Genomic DNA, 19,780 nt, shown 5'->3' with positions numbered 1-19,780 from the left:
TACAATGAAATATGTTTAATCCTAAGAAGGATATGATTATTAGTAACCAAAGATGGGAAAGGTCAATAATAATAAAATTCAGTATTTTAAATCAAGTGACTATATACCAAATTGCTTGACATTGTCAAATAGCATAATATAACTTATCCATAGACGACATGTTCTCATCCAGTAGAAAATTGACTTAAATATGTTTTGACACAGTGCTAAGTGATGTTATACACAACAGATGACTTAATGAACTATTTAAGGCTCCAAACTATGCCTTTTAGAAGAAACGTAATAAATAATGTATTTTTCTATCACTAGTAGTGATGGGGAGAGGACGTGTCAATAAATCGTAGAAGCGATTTGATTATAGCTTTCAACATTTCACTGGGCTTGTCAAAGGCCATACATAAAACTAAACAGAATTTTACAGCTAGAATTGCTCTGCATATTCTCCTCATAATGTTCTGTCATAGTTCTTCAGCTCTTAGAATAAAATGACGAGCCGTGGGAATCCAAAGATGGGACCGAGCTGACAAAAAAAAAAAATCTATTTAATATCTAAAATTAGAAATAAAATAACTTCTTCAATATCTACTGCATTTTCAGAGAGTTCATTAAAATTTAAGGCATTTTTGACATGTCAGAGATTTTAGTCCAGTGACAAGAGAAAGAAGAAGAACCTGGGAACAAATCCCAATTATTTCTATGGCTTGGAACATACATGTTGAGCACAGCAGAGGGTGAAAAGGGGTGACAGGTGACAGAAGATGCTTTCTGACTCTGTCCAGTCTCCGTTTCCACCTGGTCCTCTAAGTGGTAGTTCAAGTGTAATTCCCACTCTTCTGGTTAAATTTGGATTATGATAGGGAAAGGCATGCCAATATTCTGATATTGAGACAAAAAATGAGCAAAGCTAAAATAATTTAGAATATTCAAGAAATTAAATACAAAATTATGCTAAGTAACATTCTTTTCAGTCTTACAACAAACAATAATACATCACCTATTTTCATATTTAGTAGTAGATACATACATACACACATACATATACATATGTACATGCACACACATACACACACACACACACACACACACACACACACAAAACACACGCATACAACCATTCTTTTAGTGGTAGCAAAAAGGTCTAGCGGTTTACCCACTGGCCAATAAGCACAATTATTCATGTATTCATTTTCTCCCATTTTTCACAAAAATAAAGACTACATCACCCACAACAACCAAACATTACAAGCACTGAAACACCTCAGGCAAAACACATGGTGAAAACCTTACCCGTATGCTTTGCCTGCTGCAGCCCATCAAAAATCTTTTTAAGTATGTGGTTAAGGTCTGTAAAGATTATTGGTTTATTAGAAACAAACCAGAACATCTTATATCAGGAATGGGTAAGACACTCTAATTCCCAGGTCTAAAAAGTTTACACAAACTTGATCAAATTCATCACCAAACTTCCTTCAAAAGTAATATCCAAATCACACTGACACTCATAATCCACCATGAGAAATGTCACAAGTTTCTGGGTTGCTTTCGAACAGGAACAACACATTGCTCAGAAGGATCTGACTGTGAATACAGGTATCCACACTTCAAAAATTGAATTTCTCCCTTATTGGCTTAAAAATAAAATCTTCAAGATATTTATAATCCTCAAAGTCTTCTAGCAAGGGAAAAATAGACACCTCTAGCACTCTGGGTGATGCCTGATGTCGAGGGAAAGCCCAGCTGATACTTGGTATGACCTCAGTTACCCGAACAAGAGAGTTTTCTGTGCTTAGGGTCAAGCGCTCCCTCTCCTTCCTCATGACTATGCAGGGGTCTGCAAAATAGGGTGCTCCCCAAGCTTTAGTCTATATTGACACTCAAGTGCTTTAAGCCTCTGACTTCTGATAAAGCCAGATTGTTTGAATGAATGGAATATTGAGCTTTCTTCTTGACTTTTATTGCCTCCCACCCCATCCCATGAGATGACTTCAAGCAGTTACTTAAATTTTTTTCATACTAGTTCCAACAAAAGGAAAGAAGTTTTTAAAAGTGATTATCACCTTAGGTAACCCAAGTAAGTAACTTCACAAAATATTACTAGTATCCTAGTCTTTCTGAAGTCAAGAGAAAATACCCTATGAAAATTTATTGTCTTTCATTCTGCTCATCATTTCAATTTTAAAAAAAAAAAGATGTTTTCAAGTCTTGGAGAAATAATGGCAAAAATAATTAGAACTTAATTTTTTCCCCAAATCTTCCCCAAAGTACAAGAACAAGACATACGTGGAAACACAAGGCGTATGCTTATGTCCGCCTTCCAACACATATTTTGTATGTAGACGGTATAAAGAATTAAAGTTACCCAGTAATAGTATGGCATGCATCAGCAGTGCATTGGTGGGCTAAAACTTGGGTTTCAGTCATGAGTATATACAGCTAAATCGCTTCCTGAGTTAAGCTTCATCTTCAGTGAGACCCACATCATCTGTCTTCTGTAGTTTGACAAAGTATGTGACGTGTTATAAGGCAATCAGCATTTTTGCCTACTCCTCCCGCTGGCACACCACCTCGGTGAGATCACAGCCATGTCAGGTGTGAGGACAAGTCCTAATGGGGGTCCTGAATGCTATGGCATTGTCTCTTCATATATTGGGGCATCTTGAGGATTTCAGCTGAACAGATTCAAAGTGGTCGTCTTTTTCCTAAGGGGGAAAAACATAAAATAAAATCAGCTCACTGAAATGCCAATAACATTTTAGGATTTGGCTTGCCGAAACAAAAGTTCCCCAAACTACTTTAACCTATGAGCCTGCCACTTACAATTAGGAGTTTACAGCTAAAGTAAGGTGGAAAATACAGCAAACAGTGTATGTACCCCGAAGGATAATTTTGATGCCCAAGTGATAAGACAGACAACTCCAAAATAGAAACAAACACAAGATTGAGCAGATATCAGAAGATGTGGCTATGTTTTTTTTTTTTTTTTTTTGAAGAAAAAAAGCCAAGGAGACTTTCTCTGAGGACACACCCGACCTTGGATCAGTGACCTTGACATATAGTTGTGGGCAAAAGAGAACTGGCAGACATTCATGTCTGATAACATAGGCTGTATAGTAAGAAAAGTAAGAGCCAAAATGAGTTAAGTCAATTTATATGTTTTAGGGTATTGTTGTGTGCCTATGCCTACTAAAAACTGCTAAAGAAGTCATATAAGGTAATAAATCAGATGTTTAATTCAAACTGGCTTATGTAAGAAACCCAAAGAGGAGTCTTTAATGTGGCAAAAGAGAAATAGGAGGCTGAATATCTGTGAATGTTGAATGTTTTACTCATTAAATATAGAAAAGAAAGTGTTAGGTTAAGTTAGGTTAGGGTTAGGTAAGATAGCCCACCATGGAGAAAAAGACTTGACACCAAGCCAAACAACCTGTGTTCATGCCCCAGAAACCTTATAGTGGAAGGAGGAAAAGTAATTCCACAATTAGTCTTCTACTCACTCACACACACTATGACAGATGAAATTAATTAATTTACAATAGAAAATATGTGTAGCTCAGTGACGGGGAACTCACCCAGCATATGGGGAGCCCTAGAATTCTTCCCTTAGCTTAAATGGGGAAAAGGGAGGGAAGGAGGAAGGAAAGAGGAAAGGGGCAGAAAAGGAGAGAGGGAGGGAACTACAGAAATCAGCTATCAACCCCAGGCGAAAACAAAAGTGTGCTAAAGTTTGAGTGTAAGATGAGAGGTTGACAGAGAGTAGACTGAGTAGCTAAACAAAAGGAAGGACCACTAACAGAGCAAAAAGGCTTTTGGGGGTAGAAACCAGATGCCACCTAGACAAATCTAATTTCCAAAACAGGACTCTTGAGGCAAGTCTATCTGTAAAAAGAAGGCAATGTTGTTAATGTGTGTCTACAATGTCAAAGTTGTAAAAAACAATAATGAAGAAATCCCCCAAACCAAAAAAAAACAAAAAAAAAACAAAAACAAAAACAAACAAAAACAAGAAATGACTATAGAATAAAACAAAAGTTTTCCTTGTTAATTGCAGGGGACAAACATTCAGATTTTTAATTTGTATAAAGCAAAGATTTTTAAAGATATACAAAGCAGCTCTCTTCAAAAGCTAGAACCAGCATAGGTGTCCATTAGCAAGTAGTAGCTATAGAATACTGCTCCATTCATGAGAAAAATCTACTCCTAATTAAAATAGGGAGTATGCGTCTCTCACAAACACCCTTGGGGGTAAAAGAAAACTTTGCACGATATATGACACACTGCGTGATGTGATTGTGTGGGGCTCTGAAACACACAAAAGTAACCTGTGCTTTAAAGGAGCATTATAGTCATTGTCTTTGGGAGACAGAAGCCTGATTCCATGCAAAAGGGCTAGAGGTCACTTTCCGAGTCACTAGTGAGTGTGCTAGATGGTCACTGAGGTACACAGCTTCTCCAGAATTCAGGCAAACGTATGCTCACACCACATGTACTTTACCTAATGTAGTGGTTCTCAACCTGTGGGTCATGAATCATGTTATGATTCAAAATAATAGAGAAGTATGAAGTAGTAATGACATAATGTCACAGTCGGGGGTCACGGCATGAAGAACTGTATCAAAGGGTCACTGCGTCAGGAAAGTGGGGAGCCACTGCCTTAAAGAAACCTTAGAATATATTTCTGAAGTGTTCAGGAATGAGGGACATTGAAGTCTGACACTTACTTTAAAATATCAGGAGACACTGATAAAAATTAAGAGATGAGCAGATGTGTGACAAAGCAAACATGATAAAATGTAGGTGGTATGTTAATGGTTTGTATCCTATAATGGTCTCATTTTCTGCGATAGTTCAAATTTTATTTTAAAGTGTAAAAAAAACAAACTCTGACAGAGCTGACACAAGGCTGACACAAGGCTGTCTCTTGGCCATGGTAACCATTTCCTTTACTGTGTATGAGCTTTTGAATTTAATATGATCCTATTTATTAATTCTTGAAATTACTCCCTCTGCTGCTGGAGTTCTTTGCAACAATGTTCTTGCCTTTGCCTTCGCCCTGCCAGTATCTTAAGAGTATTTTTGTAGATTTTTATCCTGCAGTTTCAATTTTCCAAGTTCTATACAAGGTTTTGCTCCATTTTGATTTGTGTGTGTGCAGGATGAGGAGCGGGAATCTAGTTTCATTGTTCTACGTATGGGTATTCAGTTTTCCCAGAACCTGTTGTTGAAGAGGGTGTCTCTTTCAATGCGGGTGTCTCTTTCAATGCATGTTTTGTTACTTTTGTCAAAAGTTAGGTGGCTGTCACTGTGTGGGCTTATTTCTAAGTCATCCACTAAGTATTCCATCGCTCTCCATGGTTGTCTTTGTGCCAGTACCACATAGTTTCTGTTATTATCACTTCATGTTATAATTTAATATCAGATATTTCATCAGCGTCTTCCTGCTTAGATTCATTTTAGTATTCAGGGTCCTTTGCACTTCTATATGAATACCTAGGACCTATAAAGTAACTCAAAAATGAAACACCAAAAAAAAAAAAAAAAAAGAAAAGAAAAGAAAGAAAAAGCAAGAAAGAAACAGACTCATAAGTAGGATGAAAGTTAATAAACAGAACTATCCAAGAAATATTTTTTAATGTATTCAACATTCTTACCCAGCAGGAAAATACAAATTAATACTGCTTTGAGATTTCTTTTCACACAGTCAGAATTGCTGTCATCAGGATAACAAATGCTAACAAATTCTGGCAAAAAAAAATGTGAGAAGGGAGGAACCCTCAGACACTGCTGATAGGAATATAAACTGGTAAAGCCCCCAGGGAAATTAAGAGAAAGGTTATCACAAGCTCAAGTACAAAACTACCATATGACCCAACTATACCTCTCCAGGCTGTATATTCAGAGGGCTCTAACTACTACTGCAAGGACACTTCTACATTTGCATTTATGAATGCATTATTTACAACAGAGAGGAAATGGAACCTACTTAGATGTCCATAAATATATAAAAGGATAAAAAATGTAATTATATACATTATGGGACTTTATTCAGCTGAGAAGAGAAGTAAAATTATGGTCTTTGTAGGAGGAAAAAGCGAATAAAACACTAAATCATTATGTTGAGTGAAATAAGCCAGTTTAAGAAAGACAAAATTGCATGTTTTCTCTTGTATGTGTATATCTGGGTGGGTGGGGGTAGGTGTTAAAACTAGGAAGGGGCCCATGAAATGGGAGGAGTAGATGTTTAAAAGGTGGGAGGGGGAGGGGAAGATAGAGTAATGGAATACATGTGATACAAAAAAGGGGTGGGCTGTTAATGAGTGATGGGAAAGAGCAAGGGTTGGGGAGGGTAGAAAGGGAGGGAAACAAAAAGTACAACATGTGTGTGAAAATGTCAGAATAATTACATTACTTTGTATGTCGACTTAATTATTGAAAACAATAAATTTTTAAAAGTGGACAAAATGATCACACTGACTGGAATTGTCATTTTAAAAAATGCATATTCTGAACTTTCTCATGGAGGAGTACCTCTATTGACCTCTTGTTTCTATCTGATTCTATCTAGGAATCTTTTCCCATTTTTCAGTGTTCTGGCTCTAATATAACAAGGGTGTGGGGGTACTACAATATGAAGAAACACTTAAGTCTTTGTAATAATTTAACTTACTCTTGCCCTGAACAATTCAGGCATTCTTTACGATATGGCTTAAGCATCACTTTTCCTTAAAATGTTCCCTGGCACCTATAAAATGAATTTTCCTTCCTTGAAAAATACTGCCCAGTTGAGAGAAAGCTGAGTGAAGTTCTGAGATGCCCTTCTCTCTTGGCTTCTATAGGCCCAATACATGGATTATCTTTCATTCTAGATAGTCTTTTCAAATATGTTAATACAACTCAAATCCTCAGAATAGAGAGATGTTATCTTCTTCCAGAGCAAAGGCAAATCCTGATTACAGGCCTACAAGTTTAAAGGGCAACCTCCCCATGTAGAAGAAATAGAAAGCATTCTATGCAGAGGACAGGTTCCCCAAGACAGGGGTTACTCTTCACCATGTGCTGGATGTGCAGGCATCTTCTAGCTCTTTACACCCTTCATAATGTGAAGACTGGACAAACAAACTCTGGCTGTTGTTCCTACTATAGATAAAAGACTGGTTTGTCTCCAACATGGGAGACTCAAGTCTGCTAAAGAATATGAGACCATGGTAGGCCAACGTGTTGGCTCAAAAGTACAGTGACATTTCGAAATCACAAGAATTCTTCAGTTTTTTGCTAATGAAGACATGAAAATGATGGAGATGTGGTTTTGTGAATAAGGAAGGATTCAAGTTGCAGATGCTGATGAATGTGCGTTGACAGGAAACGAGTTCTCAAAGTTCCATAGAGCTTGCAGAAAACACGTTGAACAAGCCCTCAAAGCATAAGGGGTCCTATGTTTTATTGCCTGATAATGAGAAGGAACATGTCCAGCGGTAGGGAGTAGAATGAGGGTTTAAAGGTCAGCTGCTGAACACTGCTCTCATATTGATCCTTCTCTGGCAGAAGGACTTCCTTACTAATCAGCATTGGCTTCAGATAGTCCCTAGACTAACTAACACTGAACTTCATCACAGTACGAAACAAGCATTTATTTTATGGACTGAAGCCTGGTGAATTAGAATTTTGAAGATGTGGCAGCACTCCTTGCCTGTTAGGAACTGCAACAGCTAAGCCATCTTAGATTTCAAAACACTAGATCCTACCAAGCTTTTTCAATTACTTTACGGCTTCAGAGATATAAGTTAATGGAAGGATTGTTTCGGTTCACAGTTTTGGAGGGATTGGTTGATCGCATGAGAAAGGCATGGAGTAACAGAAAGTAAGTGTAAGAAGGACCCACTGCAAGATAAAGAACAAAGACTTAGGCACAAGCGACTTTCTTCCTCTAAGGAAGTCCCACCTCCTTATCAAGCAATCTTTCAAGAAACTGAGCCACAAAATGAGTTATTTCATAATTCAATCAACTCTGAAAATATGCCCATTGGCATGCCCAGTAGTGTGTTCGACTAATCTCTTAACCTTCACCAAAACAACTAGATTAACATGATTATACAAGGCAATTTCAGAACCATTAATGACAGTTCAGTTGGTAAGTATAATCTTGTAAGCACACACACATAAGTTAGGTCTTCTGAGCCCGTGTACATAGAACATGGAGTGATGGGCTCTTAGAATCCCAACGCATGGAATAGCCAAATCTTTGGGGCTTGCTGCCAGCCAGCCTAATTTACTAAGTGTGCTTCAAGTGAATGAGAGATCTTGTGTCAGAAAACAATGTGGATTGCCCCTGAAGAATGATACCTGAGGCCAGACCTTTGAGGGATAACCTCTGGCCTCTATACACATGCATGCACATATACCTGTTCACCAACCCTGCAAACACAAGCACCCACATAAGTGAAAATGCCCACACAGAAAATCAATTAACTAAATAAAAGCTGATAGGAAAAAATTGCCTCAAGATTTTGTGCAGTTCCTGACTAACAATCCCAGAGCATTGGTTTTCTCTGGAAGATTTTCTTGAAAACAAATTCCCACAAGAACACATTTGTACAGAGTTGACTAGACTTTGTGCTTTCCTTTAACTCCCAGATGGAGTCCTAAGGCATGAGGAGATCATTGTATTATAAGACGTTAACCAAATAGAACCCAGATAAACAGCAATAGCCAGCTATCACCTAGAAATTCCCTTCATTCTCTAGCATTAACTAGATTGCGAGAAAATGGAGCAAAAAGTACCCTACATTAAAGTGGATTCTTGGGAGCAGGAGGAGCTCCAGTAGATAAGCTTCATCTAAATCAACAAATGACAGAAAATCTGTGGCCTCACACAAAAAATCAATTGTGATGTGGCCTGTGAATCAAAAGGTCTCAAAACCAAAACAGATATGCCAGCAATAACAACCGTGCTCTTCAGCATAGCACGGATGAATGGAAGATGGCAGTTTTGTTGGACACTGTGCAGCAGCTGAGCTGACAGTAAATAAGAACAAATACAAAGTCTATTTGATGTCAGGTATTCTTCCTGTCTTCATGCTTAATCCCCATCTCCCCTGTCACTGGCTGCTCAGGAAGATGATGATTAGTAGAAAAGCTAAGATTTTACTGTCACAAAGAGGAACTGAAGAGCATGCATACCAATGGAGTCTCTTAAGGAGCCTAGCAGTGAAGTTTCAACATGCCTGTGCTGGATATAGTACCCCAGGTCACTAATCTTTCTGGACCTATGAGAAGATTTAAACCAAGGACAAAGCAGAAATGAATGTAATATGAACGTGTAGACTATGTGCCCACTCAAGACACTGTTGGCATTGTTTCAACGTCTGAAAACATAGTAGAACTGTGTTACATGCTTGTATTTCCCAAAGTAACAAGCTCAGACATATTCTTCTATCATGAGTGATCCTACAAAAAGTAAGGCTACAAGCCACCCCAGGCAGGGTTCCTAACTCCTCTGCTGTTTTGCAACAAGTGAATGAGCTAGGGTTTTACACTCCTCTGCTTTCTGATACCCAAGTGACATCCTCTCAGTATGTTCAACACCATCAGTTCAACCCTACCTGTGTTAGGATGTCTTTCTAGACACCTCTACTTGAAAAGGTATCCGATAAACCCCAATAAAATTCAGAGATATTACAAGAATCATTCTTATTACTGTAGGGCTATGACCCCGAATCTATGCAGGAGTCATGGTAAACAGACTAGCTCCCACCTTGTCTCTGTGCCTACCATGAGAACTGGCCTCATTAGAGTATTCTACATGTTTTTTTATGTTAGCTAATCAAAAGGTAGACTCTTCTGAACTGGGACTAACATATAGTATATGCTAAAACCTGTCTAGAACATGCATGGTATGTACTCACTTGTAAGTATGTATTAGCCATAAAGTACAGGACACCCATGCTATACTCCACAGACCCAAAGAAGCTAAACAAGGAAGTCACAAACAAAGAAGCTTGAATCTTACTCAGAAGGGCGAAGGCAGATGGAGAAAGGGTACTGCATGGGAGAAGGAATGGGGAGGGAAATGGAGAAGGTTCAGGATCAGGTGAGGAAGAGGAGGGATGGACAGCCGGCCATGAGAATGAATGGAATTCTGCAACTGATGCAGGTGAGGAAGTGGGGGACTTCTCCAGGCCAAGACAGAGACCTGGGATAAAGGCGGTGCTCAAAACTCAATGGGGACGATCTTTAGCTGTGACTCACAGCACTGGGGATGTGGAACCTAAAGAGGCCACTTCCTGTAGCCAGGCAGGAACCCCAGTGGGGAAACAACAACCCATTCACACAACTTTCAACCTAAAATGTATCCTGTCAACAAGAAATACAGGCACAGGGGATGGAGCAGAGACTAGTTGAATGGCTAACCAATAACCAACCCAATTTGAGACACCTCCCATGGGCAAGCACTAATCCCTGATACTACTAATGATACTCTGTTATACTTGGAGACAGGAGTCCAGCATGGCTGTCCTCTGAGAGGCTCCACCCACCAGCTGACTCAGACAGATGCAGAAACCCACAGTCAAACAGTTAATGTCACTTGCAGACTCTTATGGAAGAATAGGGGGGAGGATGGTGGACCCTGAAAGAGATAGAAACTCCACAGAGTTAGAAAGAGATAGAAACAGAGTCAACTAACGTGGACTGTTGGGGCTCCTCAGAGACTGACTCACCAAACAAAGAACATACACAGGATGAGCCTAGGCCTCCCCACATATGTGTAGCAGATGTGCAGCTTGGTCTTCATATGAGTCTCGAACAACTGAAATGCATGCTATCCCCCAAAGCGGTTGCCTGTATGTGGGATATGTTCTAGCTGGGCTGTCTTATCTAGTCTCAATGGGAGCGTATGTGCCTATCCTGGCAGAGACTTGAAATGTCTGAGTTAGGGGATACCCAGGAGGACTCCCACTCACTCAAAGAAGAGGGGGGATGGGGGGAGGATTGTGGGAATGGAATGCAAAGTGAATTTTAAAACCTGTCCAGAAACTCAGGGTATACTCCATACCTGTGTATTATATAATCCTTGCAACAACCTTATAAAGGAATTTTCTGTAGCAGATGAACTGCAGATTCTGGCAATACAAGAGAGCCTCATCCTCAGTATACCTTTCTGTAGTGTGCTTCTGCATAACACTCTCATCTATTTGACATACATGCCAGATAAGATACTGCCATTTTGAAACCTTCTATTCACTTGTTGCCATGTTCTACTCACACACTGACTATCTTTCCTATGTTAACCTTACAACTCTACACTTTGACATTCCCGTTTACAGTGAGTAAATGGGAACAGAAAATAAGCCTTCCTTAAGGCTTTGAGGAAAATCTTACTTTGCTGTACTCTATAGAGCAAAAGAAACTCACAAGATCAATCAGATTCTTCACTCATCAACATTTTAGTGAATACCAAGACTGACTATTATTGTCTCTGGTTTCTGTCAGTAGTCCCTGGCTACTACAGGTATTCACTCTCTGATTTGCATATATGTAACTGACTCATGAACTTTTGCAAATGATCCATCTGTTTTGATTAACACTTAGAACACTATACACCCTTCTTGAGGACAATAAACTCTGGGAAAAAAGATATTAACTTCTGAATAAATCAAACATGTCAGTCAGAGAAATGCTTGCAGCAAGAACTCATGAAAATAGCAAAGGGAATCAAGCTTCTCTTAAAAACTGTGGATGCCCCAAAGGTTACACTGATCCATCACCCCACCCACCATTATAGATAAAGACACTATAGACACAGTAAATGAATGCAGAATATGTGATTAGGTATGCATATATAAATACATATTTACTTATTTACTGTGTATACATGTGTTCTGGCATGTGTGTAGATGTCAGAGAACAACTTCCAGGAGTCAGTTCTCTACTTTTACCAAATGGGTTTTGGCAATAAGCACCTCAACCTGCTAAGCCATCTCACAGGATCCAAAACTGTACTGTTGATACAGAGGTGTTACCACAGAACGTCAGGCATGGGATTTATGGCAACAGATGGTCAGTTTTTTTCTTAGACACTTGGTGGCATTACTCTTTGATTCTTTCCTTTCTACTAGTGGTATTAATTCTAGTTTCACCAGTTCAGTCCTATATAAAGATTAAGGATTTGGGGACTATTTACGACAATAGCATATCATTTTTTAATCAAAAAACTCATCCAGTAGTAAGCTAAAATGGTGGTGTATCAATGGGCCTTCCACACTTCCTACCATTGGAAGGTATATGGTATCATCATACCCTGAGTTAAATCTCAGAAGCTAATTAAAAAAAAAAAAAACTTCTGATTATCTCTTTACCTCTTTCATATATCTTCTCACAGGATTTTGGTCAGTAAGTATGGTTTTCTAAGAAGAGTCACCTTACTTTATAGATAACAAACAGGAAGAAAGAAAACATACAAATGTTACCTACAACTTTGTCTTCTATTGTCACAGAATACATCAAGAGTATAATAGGCTGCAACATCTTCCCCAACACCCTAGGAACCCCTATCCAGCCAGTGGTACAGGTTCCTTCCTGTCTGGAACTGTGCCCTAAGCAGACCTTGGGTGCTGGCTCTGCACCCATTCCCATAACAACCAGAGGAAGTCTGACTCTCAGGTGCTCTAACATGCCCAGGATCACAAGTGAGGAGACCACAACAACTGCCCCAACACCCAAAGTAACTGGGATCCCCAGGATCTAGGGACACAGGAACCCCCGCCTGGCCAGTAACACAGGTTCCTTCCAGTTTGAACCTTCACCAGGAGCAGACTTGGGGCACTAGCTCTGTACCCACTCTTAGAACACCCAGAAAGAGCCCAATTTACAGGTGCTTTGAAACGCCCAGGATCACAGGATCACAGAATCACAAAGGAAGCTCGACTCCAAGGAGATCGGACAAACCCAAGAGCACTGGAGCTCTGACACACTGAAAATCACAGTTGAGGCCACAACATCTTTTCCAACACCCAGCATAACTGGGACCCCTGAAGGAACCAGGGAAACACAAACCCCTACCTCACCAGAGGCACAGGTTCCCTTCAGCCTGTACCTATGGCTGGAGCAAACCCAAGGCTCTAGCTCCCTACCCATTCCTAGAACACCCAGAGAAAGCTTGACTCCCAGGAGCTCTGACATAACAGGATCTCTGGATCACAGAATCACAGAATCACAGGGTCCCAAAGACAGCTGGACTCTGAGAAGCTCTGACACAATCAGGATCACAAGAGGGACAGGCTCCAGTGAGAGACAGGAAGGGTAGGTAGCACTAGAGATAACGAGATGGTGAGAGGCAGGTGCAAGAACCTAAGCAATAGAAACCAAGGCTACTTGGCATCATCAGAACACAGTTCTCCCATTACAGTAAGTCCTAGATACCCCATCATGCCTGAAAAGCAAGATTTGGATTTAAAATTACATCTCATGATGATGATGGAGGACTTTAGGAAGGACATAAATAACTCCCTTAAAGAAACACAGGAGAACACACATAAACAAGTAGAAGCCCTTAAAGAGGAAACACAAAAATCCCTTACAGAATTACAGGAAAACACAACCAAACAGGTGAAGAAATTGAACAAAACCATCCAGGATCTAAAAAACAGAAATAGAAACAATAAAGAAATCACAAAGGGAGACAACACTGGAGATAGAAAATCTAGGAAAGAGACCAGGAAGACATAGATGCAAGCATTACCAACAGAATACAAGAGATAGAAGAGAGAATCTCAGGGGCAGAAGATACCATAGAAAACAGACACAACCATCAAAGAAAACGCGAAATGCAAAAAGCTCCCAACCCAAAACATCCAGAACATCCAGGACACAATGAGAAGACCAAACCTAAAGATAACAAGTATAGGAGAGCAAAGATTCCAAACTTAAAAGGCCAATAAATATCTTCAACAAAATTATACAAGAAAACATCCCTAACCTAAAGAAAGAGATGCCCATGAACATACAAGAAGCCTACAGAACTCCAAATAGACTGGACCATAAAAGAAACTCCTTCTGTCATATAATAATCAAAACACAAAATGCACAAAACAAAGAGAGATCATTAAAAGTTGTAGGGAGAAAAGGTCAAGTAACATATAAAAGCAGACCTATGAGAATTACACCAGACTTCTCACCAGAGACTATGAAAGCCAGAAGATCCTGGACAGATGTCATGCAGCCCCTAAGAGAACACAAATACCAGTCCAAGTTACTGTATCCAGAAAAACTCTCAATTAACAAAGATAGAAAAACCAAGATATTCCATGACAAAACCACATTTACACATTTACAGAGTATCTTTCCACAAACCCAGTCCTGCAAAGGATACTAGATAGAAAACTCCAACACAGGGAGGGAAACTACACCCTAGAAATAGCAAGAAAGTAATTTTCTTTCAACAAACCCAAAAGAAAAGAGCCACACAAACATAATTCCACCTCTAAGAGCAAGAATAACAGGAAACACAATCACTTTTCCTTAATATCTCTTAACATCAATGGACTCGATTACCCAATAAAAAAACATAGACTAACTGACTGTAAACAGGACTCAGCATTTTGTTACATACAGGAAACATACCTCCGTGACAAAGACAGATACTACCTCAGAGTGAAAAGCTAGAAAAAAATGTCCCAAGCAAATGGTCCCAAGAAACAAGCTGGAGTAGCCATCTTATATTGAATAAAATCGACATTCAACCCAAAGTTATACAAAGATAAGAAAGGACACTTTATATTCATCAAAGGAAAAAATCTACCAAGATGAACTCTCAATTTTGAACATCTATGCTCCAAATGCAACAGTAGCCACATTCATAAAAGAAACCTTACTAAAGCTCAAAGCACACACTGCACCTCACACAATAATAGTGGGAGAGTTCAACACCCACTCTCATCAACAGACAGATCATGGAAACAGAAATTAAACAGAGACACAGTGAAACTATCAGAAGTTATGAACCAAATGGATTTAACAGCTATCTATAGAACATTTCATCCTAAAACAAAAGAATATACCTTCTTCCAGGCAGAAGCTAGAAACAACCTAGATGTCCTTCAAAAGAGGAATGGATACAGAAAATGTGGTACATTTACACAATGGAGTACTACTCAGCTATCAAAAACAATGACTTCATGAAATTCTTAGGCAAATGGTTGGAACTAAAAAATATCATCCTGAGTGAGGTAACCCAATCACAAAAAAACACACATGGTATATCTTCAATGGTAAGTGGATATTAGCCAAAAAGCTTGGAATATCCAAGATATAATTCACAGACCACAGGAAGTTCAAGAAGAAAGAAAACCAAAGTGTGAACTGTTCAGTCCTTCTTAGAAGGAAGAACAAAATTCAAGTGAAAATATAGAGATGAAATGTAGAGCAGAGTCTGAAGGAAAGGCCATCTAGACACTGCCCCACCTAGGGATCCATCCCATATACAGTCACCAAACCCAGACACTATTGCTGATGCCAAGAAGTGCATGCTGACAGGAGCCTGATATAGTTATGTCCTGCGAGGCTCTGCCAACATCTGACAAATACAGAGGCAGATGCTTGCAGCCAACCATTGGACTAAGAATGGGGCCCCCAACAGAGGAGTTAGAGAAAGGACTTAAGGAGCTGAAGGGGTTTGTATCCCCATAGAAAGAACAACAATAACAACCAACCAGACTCCTCAGAGCTCCCAAGGACTAAACCACTAACCACATCGAGAGAGCCATGGCTCCAGCCACGTATTTAGCAGAGAATGGCCTTGTTGGGCATCAATGGTAGGGGAAGCCCTTGGTCCTGTGAAGGCTCAATGCCCCAGTGTAGGGGAATGTCAGAGTGGGGAGTCGTGAAGGAGGGGGTGAGTACGGTAGCACCCTCATAGAAGCAGGGGGAGAGGGGATTGGAAAGGGGCTTCCTGGAAGTGAAACTGAGAAATGGGATAACATTTGAAATGTAAACAAAGAAAATATCCAATAAAAGAAAAGGAAGAAGTGTGGAATAATCTCTTGTTGCATATACTGTAAACTATTTCTTCCAGTAATAGCACACATCAATGAATGTGCAATACACATTAGCTCTCCATAGCCTTATAAAGTTCCCTGGACCTGAGTGGCAACTGGAGAGTAGTAGAAATGAGTGATTGTATAGCTACAGAAATAGGGCACTGGCAATGAAGGGGTAGAACTTAGCTGATGGGCCCTTGAAAGGATACATCTAAAATGTTGAGGCGTGGCTCTCTCAAATGGTCTAATTTCTTTATATGACTTCCTGGTCTGCCATATCCACTACCTGCTCCACTCACAATTTTTCTGGCCATTTCTTTCAGGTTTATTGAAAATCAATCATGTGCTGTGGGAAACAGCCCAGCTCCTGTCCCAATACTAACCAACACCACTATTCCCATAGCCATCCCACAGTCATCTCACAGGGCCACAAATGCCAGCCCATTTGTGCTACAAACAGAAAAGCTGAATTGACCGACTACCTTTAAAAAGAAGGGATATGGTTATTTGGGATGGACTGAAACCACTAAATTTTATTAGCCATCAAAGAGGCTCCTTTATAGGCACAATTAACTTGTGTTTTCTAACTGATATAGGTCCTACTTGTAGTCTCTAACCACCGTGACTAATAATGAATTCCAAAGACATCCAGCATACCACTGAAACCATACTGTAGAAACCAGAAGTTGACTTCCTTGTCTCCAAAAACATGGTGATTTTACCTTTAGGAATGACCACTAAAAAGTCTTTGATTTTTATGGAAACATCCCATATATATCATGCAACTGCTAGAAAAGTATAAGAAGGTCTCTAAATGAGTAAATAGCCTACTTATTAATCATAGTCATCCTATTCAGTTATTTATTTAGTAAACATAGTATAAGTTTGTCTCTACCTCTAAGTAGGTAGTCAATGGCTCCATGTCAAAGAACATTCAGGTTAACGTCAACTCATTCTCTGTACATTAGTATAGACAATATAATTATCCTATAATTCATACTGGAGGGTGAAAAGCTGTACAACCACTAACACATCCTATTGTACATTATGTTGATCAATTGACAGATCTTAGATCACAATGATAATTATAGTTGAGGTGCACACATTGTTATCAGAGTTCATATAGACAAAAGTGGGGGATACATTAGGTCTCTCTCTTGGATTTTTAAAATTCTAGTCCCTATTCCACTTGAATCTTATGGCAGAACCATCTTTCTTTCAATGGAAAGGTCTCCGGCTGAGTAGAAATGTCAACACAAAGGCAAAGGCAAAGGCATTTACTTCTCTAAAGGAGAATCTCATGATTTATGACGTTTCTGTTTGGCTAGGTGTGTCTGGAATTGGCATACGCTTAAGTGATGCAAACTAGCCGCATCTTGATGCTTAATATTGACACAGGCATCATTTTAATGATGTATAGAGAAAACAGATAAGGTTGCACTCTAGCCTCTGGCAGTCACGCCAACCAGAATGATGGATAGAACGTACTCAAAGGAAAATTCATCAAAAGCCAAGATGATGGAGAAAAGCAGTTTAGATGTAACCGTGAGATGATGCTCTATGGTCTCCTTACATTTCTGCAATTCTATGACATAAACACTGATTTATTTTTTTGTTTCATACTGTTTTTTTTTTCAAGAATGAGGAATGAAAGTGAAAAATTTGCTTTATAAATGTATGAACATATCAAATGATAAAAAAAATTAGGAAAGTAAGTTTGTACACAAAGCAGCCTTTAAGGTTAGAGTATTTTCTCCTTCTACAGTAGATTTCAGGCATGCCCATTTGTCTTGGCAATGGCTTCTCCTTCTGTAGCAGTGGGCAGGCATCTTATCTGTCCAATATAGTGAAGAACAAAGGACAACCATGCTTCTTGCTCATGCTGAATGAAATTCATATTCCCAAAGCTTAGGAATGCAAGCATGTGTTATCATTTCCTCTGCATATGACTGTGAGAACTGAGGACAGAGAACAGGTACAGCTACTGTTGCTCTGCCCAGTATACCTCTGTAAATTCTAAATTGTCTTTGGTTTTCTGCTTTAAAGTATACATGAACATAGAAGGCTCATTTGTTCACTAGCACCCAGGGCAAAATGCTAATTTTCGACAATCACTATATATTTTTTTATTTCACAGTAATCGTACTCTTCCGAAAATCCCAAATTAATAAAGAAAACACCTAATAGAAATCCAATCTATTCATTTTCTTCTTACATGATTACCAATATTTATGGGCCTAAACTAGGAGAATGAATGAAAATGGTTACTAACTAAATCATGCCAACAAATACTTTTTCATTTTCTCTTTTCCTATGTTTGTGAGCTCATGCCTGTTTGCACATGTGTGGACCCATATGTGTAGATGTGTGTGTATACCAAGGTCAATAGCTGATATCAGAAATGCTCTTGATGGCTCTACCATCTTATTTAGTGAGGTAGGATCTCCCTATCGAGTCTAGAGCTCACAGACATGGCTGACCTTGCTAGGCAAATGCTCAGGGGATCTCCTCTCCACCTTTTGAGACTAAATTACAGATGGACCCACATGTTCATCTGGCATTCATATGTGTTCTACAGATGCAAACTCTGACTGTTACTCCTACATTGCAACTATTTTTATCATTGGGCCATCATCCCAGCCAATGTCATTATTTGCCATTTGTCCCTCTTGTTGCATATCATTTGAAGTGCACTTGCTTCCTGATTTTTCATTCAATTTATTTTTATTTTCCATGGTTAAGCTGGCATTTCTTATCCCCTATCTCAATAGTGAAGAATGTCAGAGAAATGTCATTTCAAACACTATTTAAGGTTTCACTTTCTCTCTGTATATAGCTGTCACTACAAAGCCAATAACATGACCACATCCAACAGGATACCATGAACATCTGCCCAGTTATCTAATTTTTCTATAGAAAGACAATCTTATTGTGAAATAAACACAAAGGTATAGATAAATATGAGATCTTTTATTAACCAAACTTTGTTTTAAAGATTATAAAATGATACAGGATCTTTGTGAAAACTTGAGAATTAAATAAAATGTTTTTACATCAAAGATGCTCATTAGATTTCCCCAGTTACTGTTAATTGTTTACTATATGAATAATGACATCCATATTTATCATATAGAAATAGAATCATTAACTCATCATCACTTTTGATAAACCTACTGACCTTTCAGTATACAAAGGTATCTCGATACTTTTAATTTTTATTTTTGAGATCATAGTATAATGATGTAATTTCCCTTTTCCTTTACTCCCTCCAAGCCCACTCATGTTTAACCACTCTCTGATCCAGACTCATGGTCTCTTTTTCTTTCACTGTTGTTACAGAACCATATTTATATCCATAAATATGGCCTCTTTAATTTGTACGTGTACATTTCCAGCACTGACCATTTGGTACTCAATAACTAATCAATGAAATCTTCCGTGGAAAAGACTGTTTCTCCTGCTTTCAGCTGTTCTTAGTTCTTTGTCAGTTTTTTAAAATGTTTCAATATTTTTATTATACTTTTTAGTTTCTAGAACAATTTTTGAATGTATATATTTTGATCATATTCTTCTCCTCCCTCAAAATCCTTCCAGATCCTCCCCCCTTCCCAAGTTTAAGTTCTTTCTCAAAAAAACAAACAAAAAAATTTAATAGCTGTATCGTCACTCCGTATTGAATTATTTTAATATAGAAAAGTTTCTTCTTAAACTGTCATGGAGGCTGTACAAGGTCATTCCTACTTTATGAACTC

The 19,780-nt window shown here is 38.8% G+C and overlaps 1 protein-coding gene across 1 annotated transcript in view; it reads right to left on the bottom strand.

The window, feature by feature from the left end:
- Elapor2 (endosome-lysosome associated apoptosis and autophagy regulator family member 2) overlaps positions 1–19,780 on the bottom strand; it is a 182,051-nt gene continuing 162,271 nt past the window's right edge. Inside the window, exon 22 of the mRNA XM_032907046.1 lies at positions 1–2,699. Within this exon, the coding sequence (XP_032762937.1) occupies positions 2,640–2,699 (60 nt within the window). The 3' untranslated portion in view covers positions 1–2,639. The remainder of the gene's footprint in view (positions 2,700–19,780) is intronic.

Source organism: Rattus rattus, chromosome 6 (assembly GCF_011064425.1).
Source record: "Rattus rattus isolate New Zealand chromosome 6, Rrattus_CSIRO_v1, whole genome shotgun sequence".
Lineage (NCBI taxonomy): Eukaryota > Metazoa > Chordata > Mammalia > Rodentia > Muridae > Rattus > Rattus rattus.
Note: the sequence above shows the minus strand (reverse complement) of the source record. Positions and strands in the feature narration are given on the sequence as shown.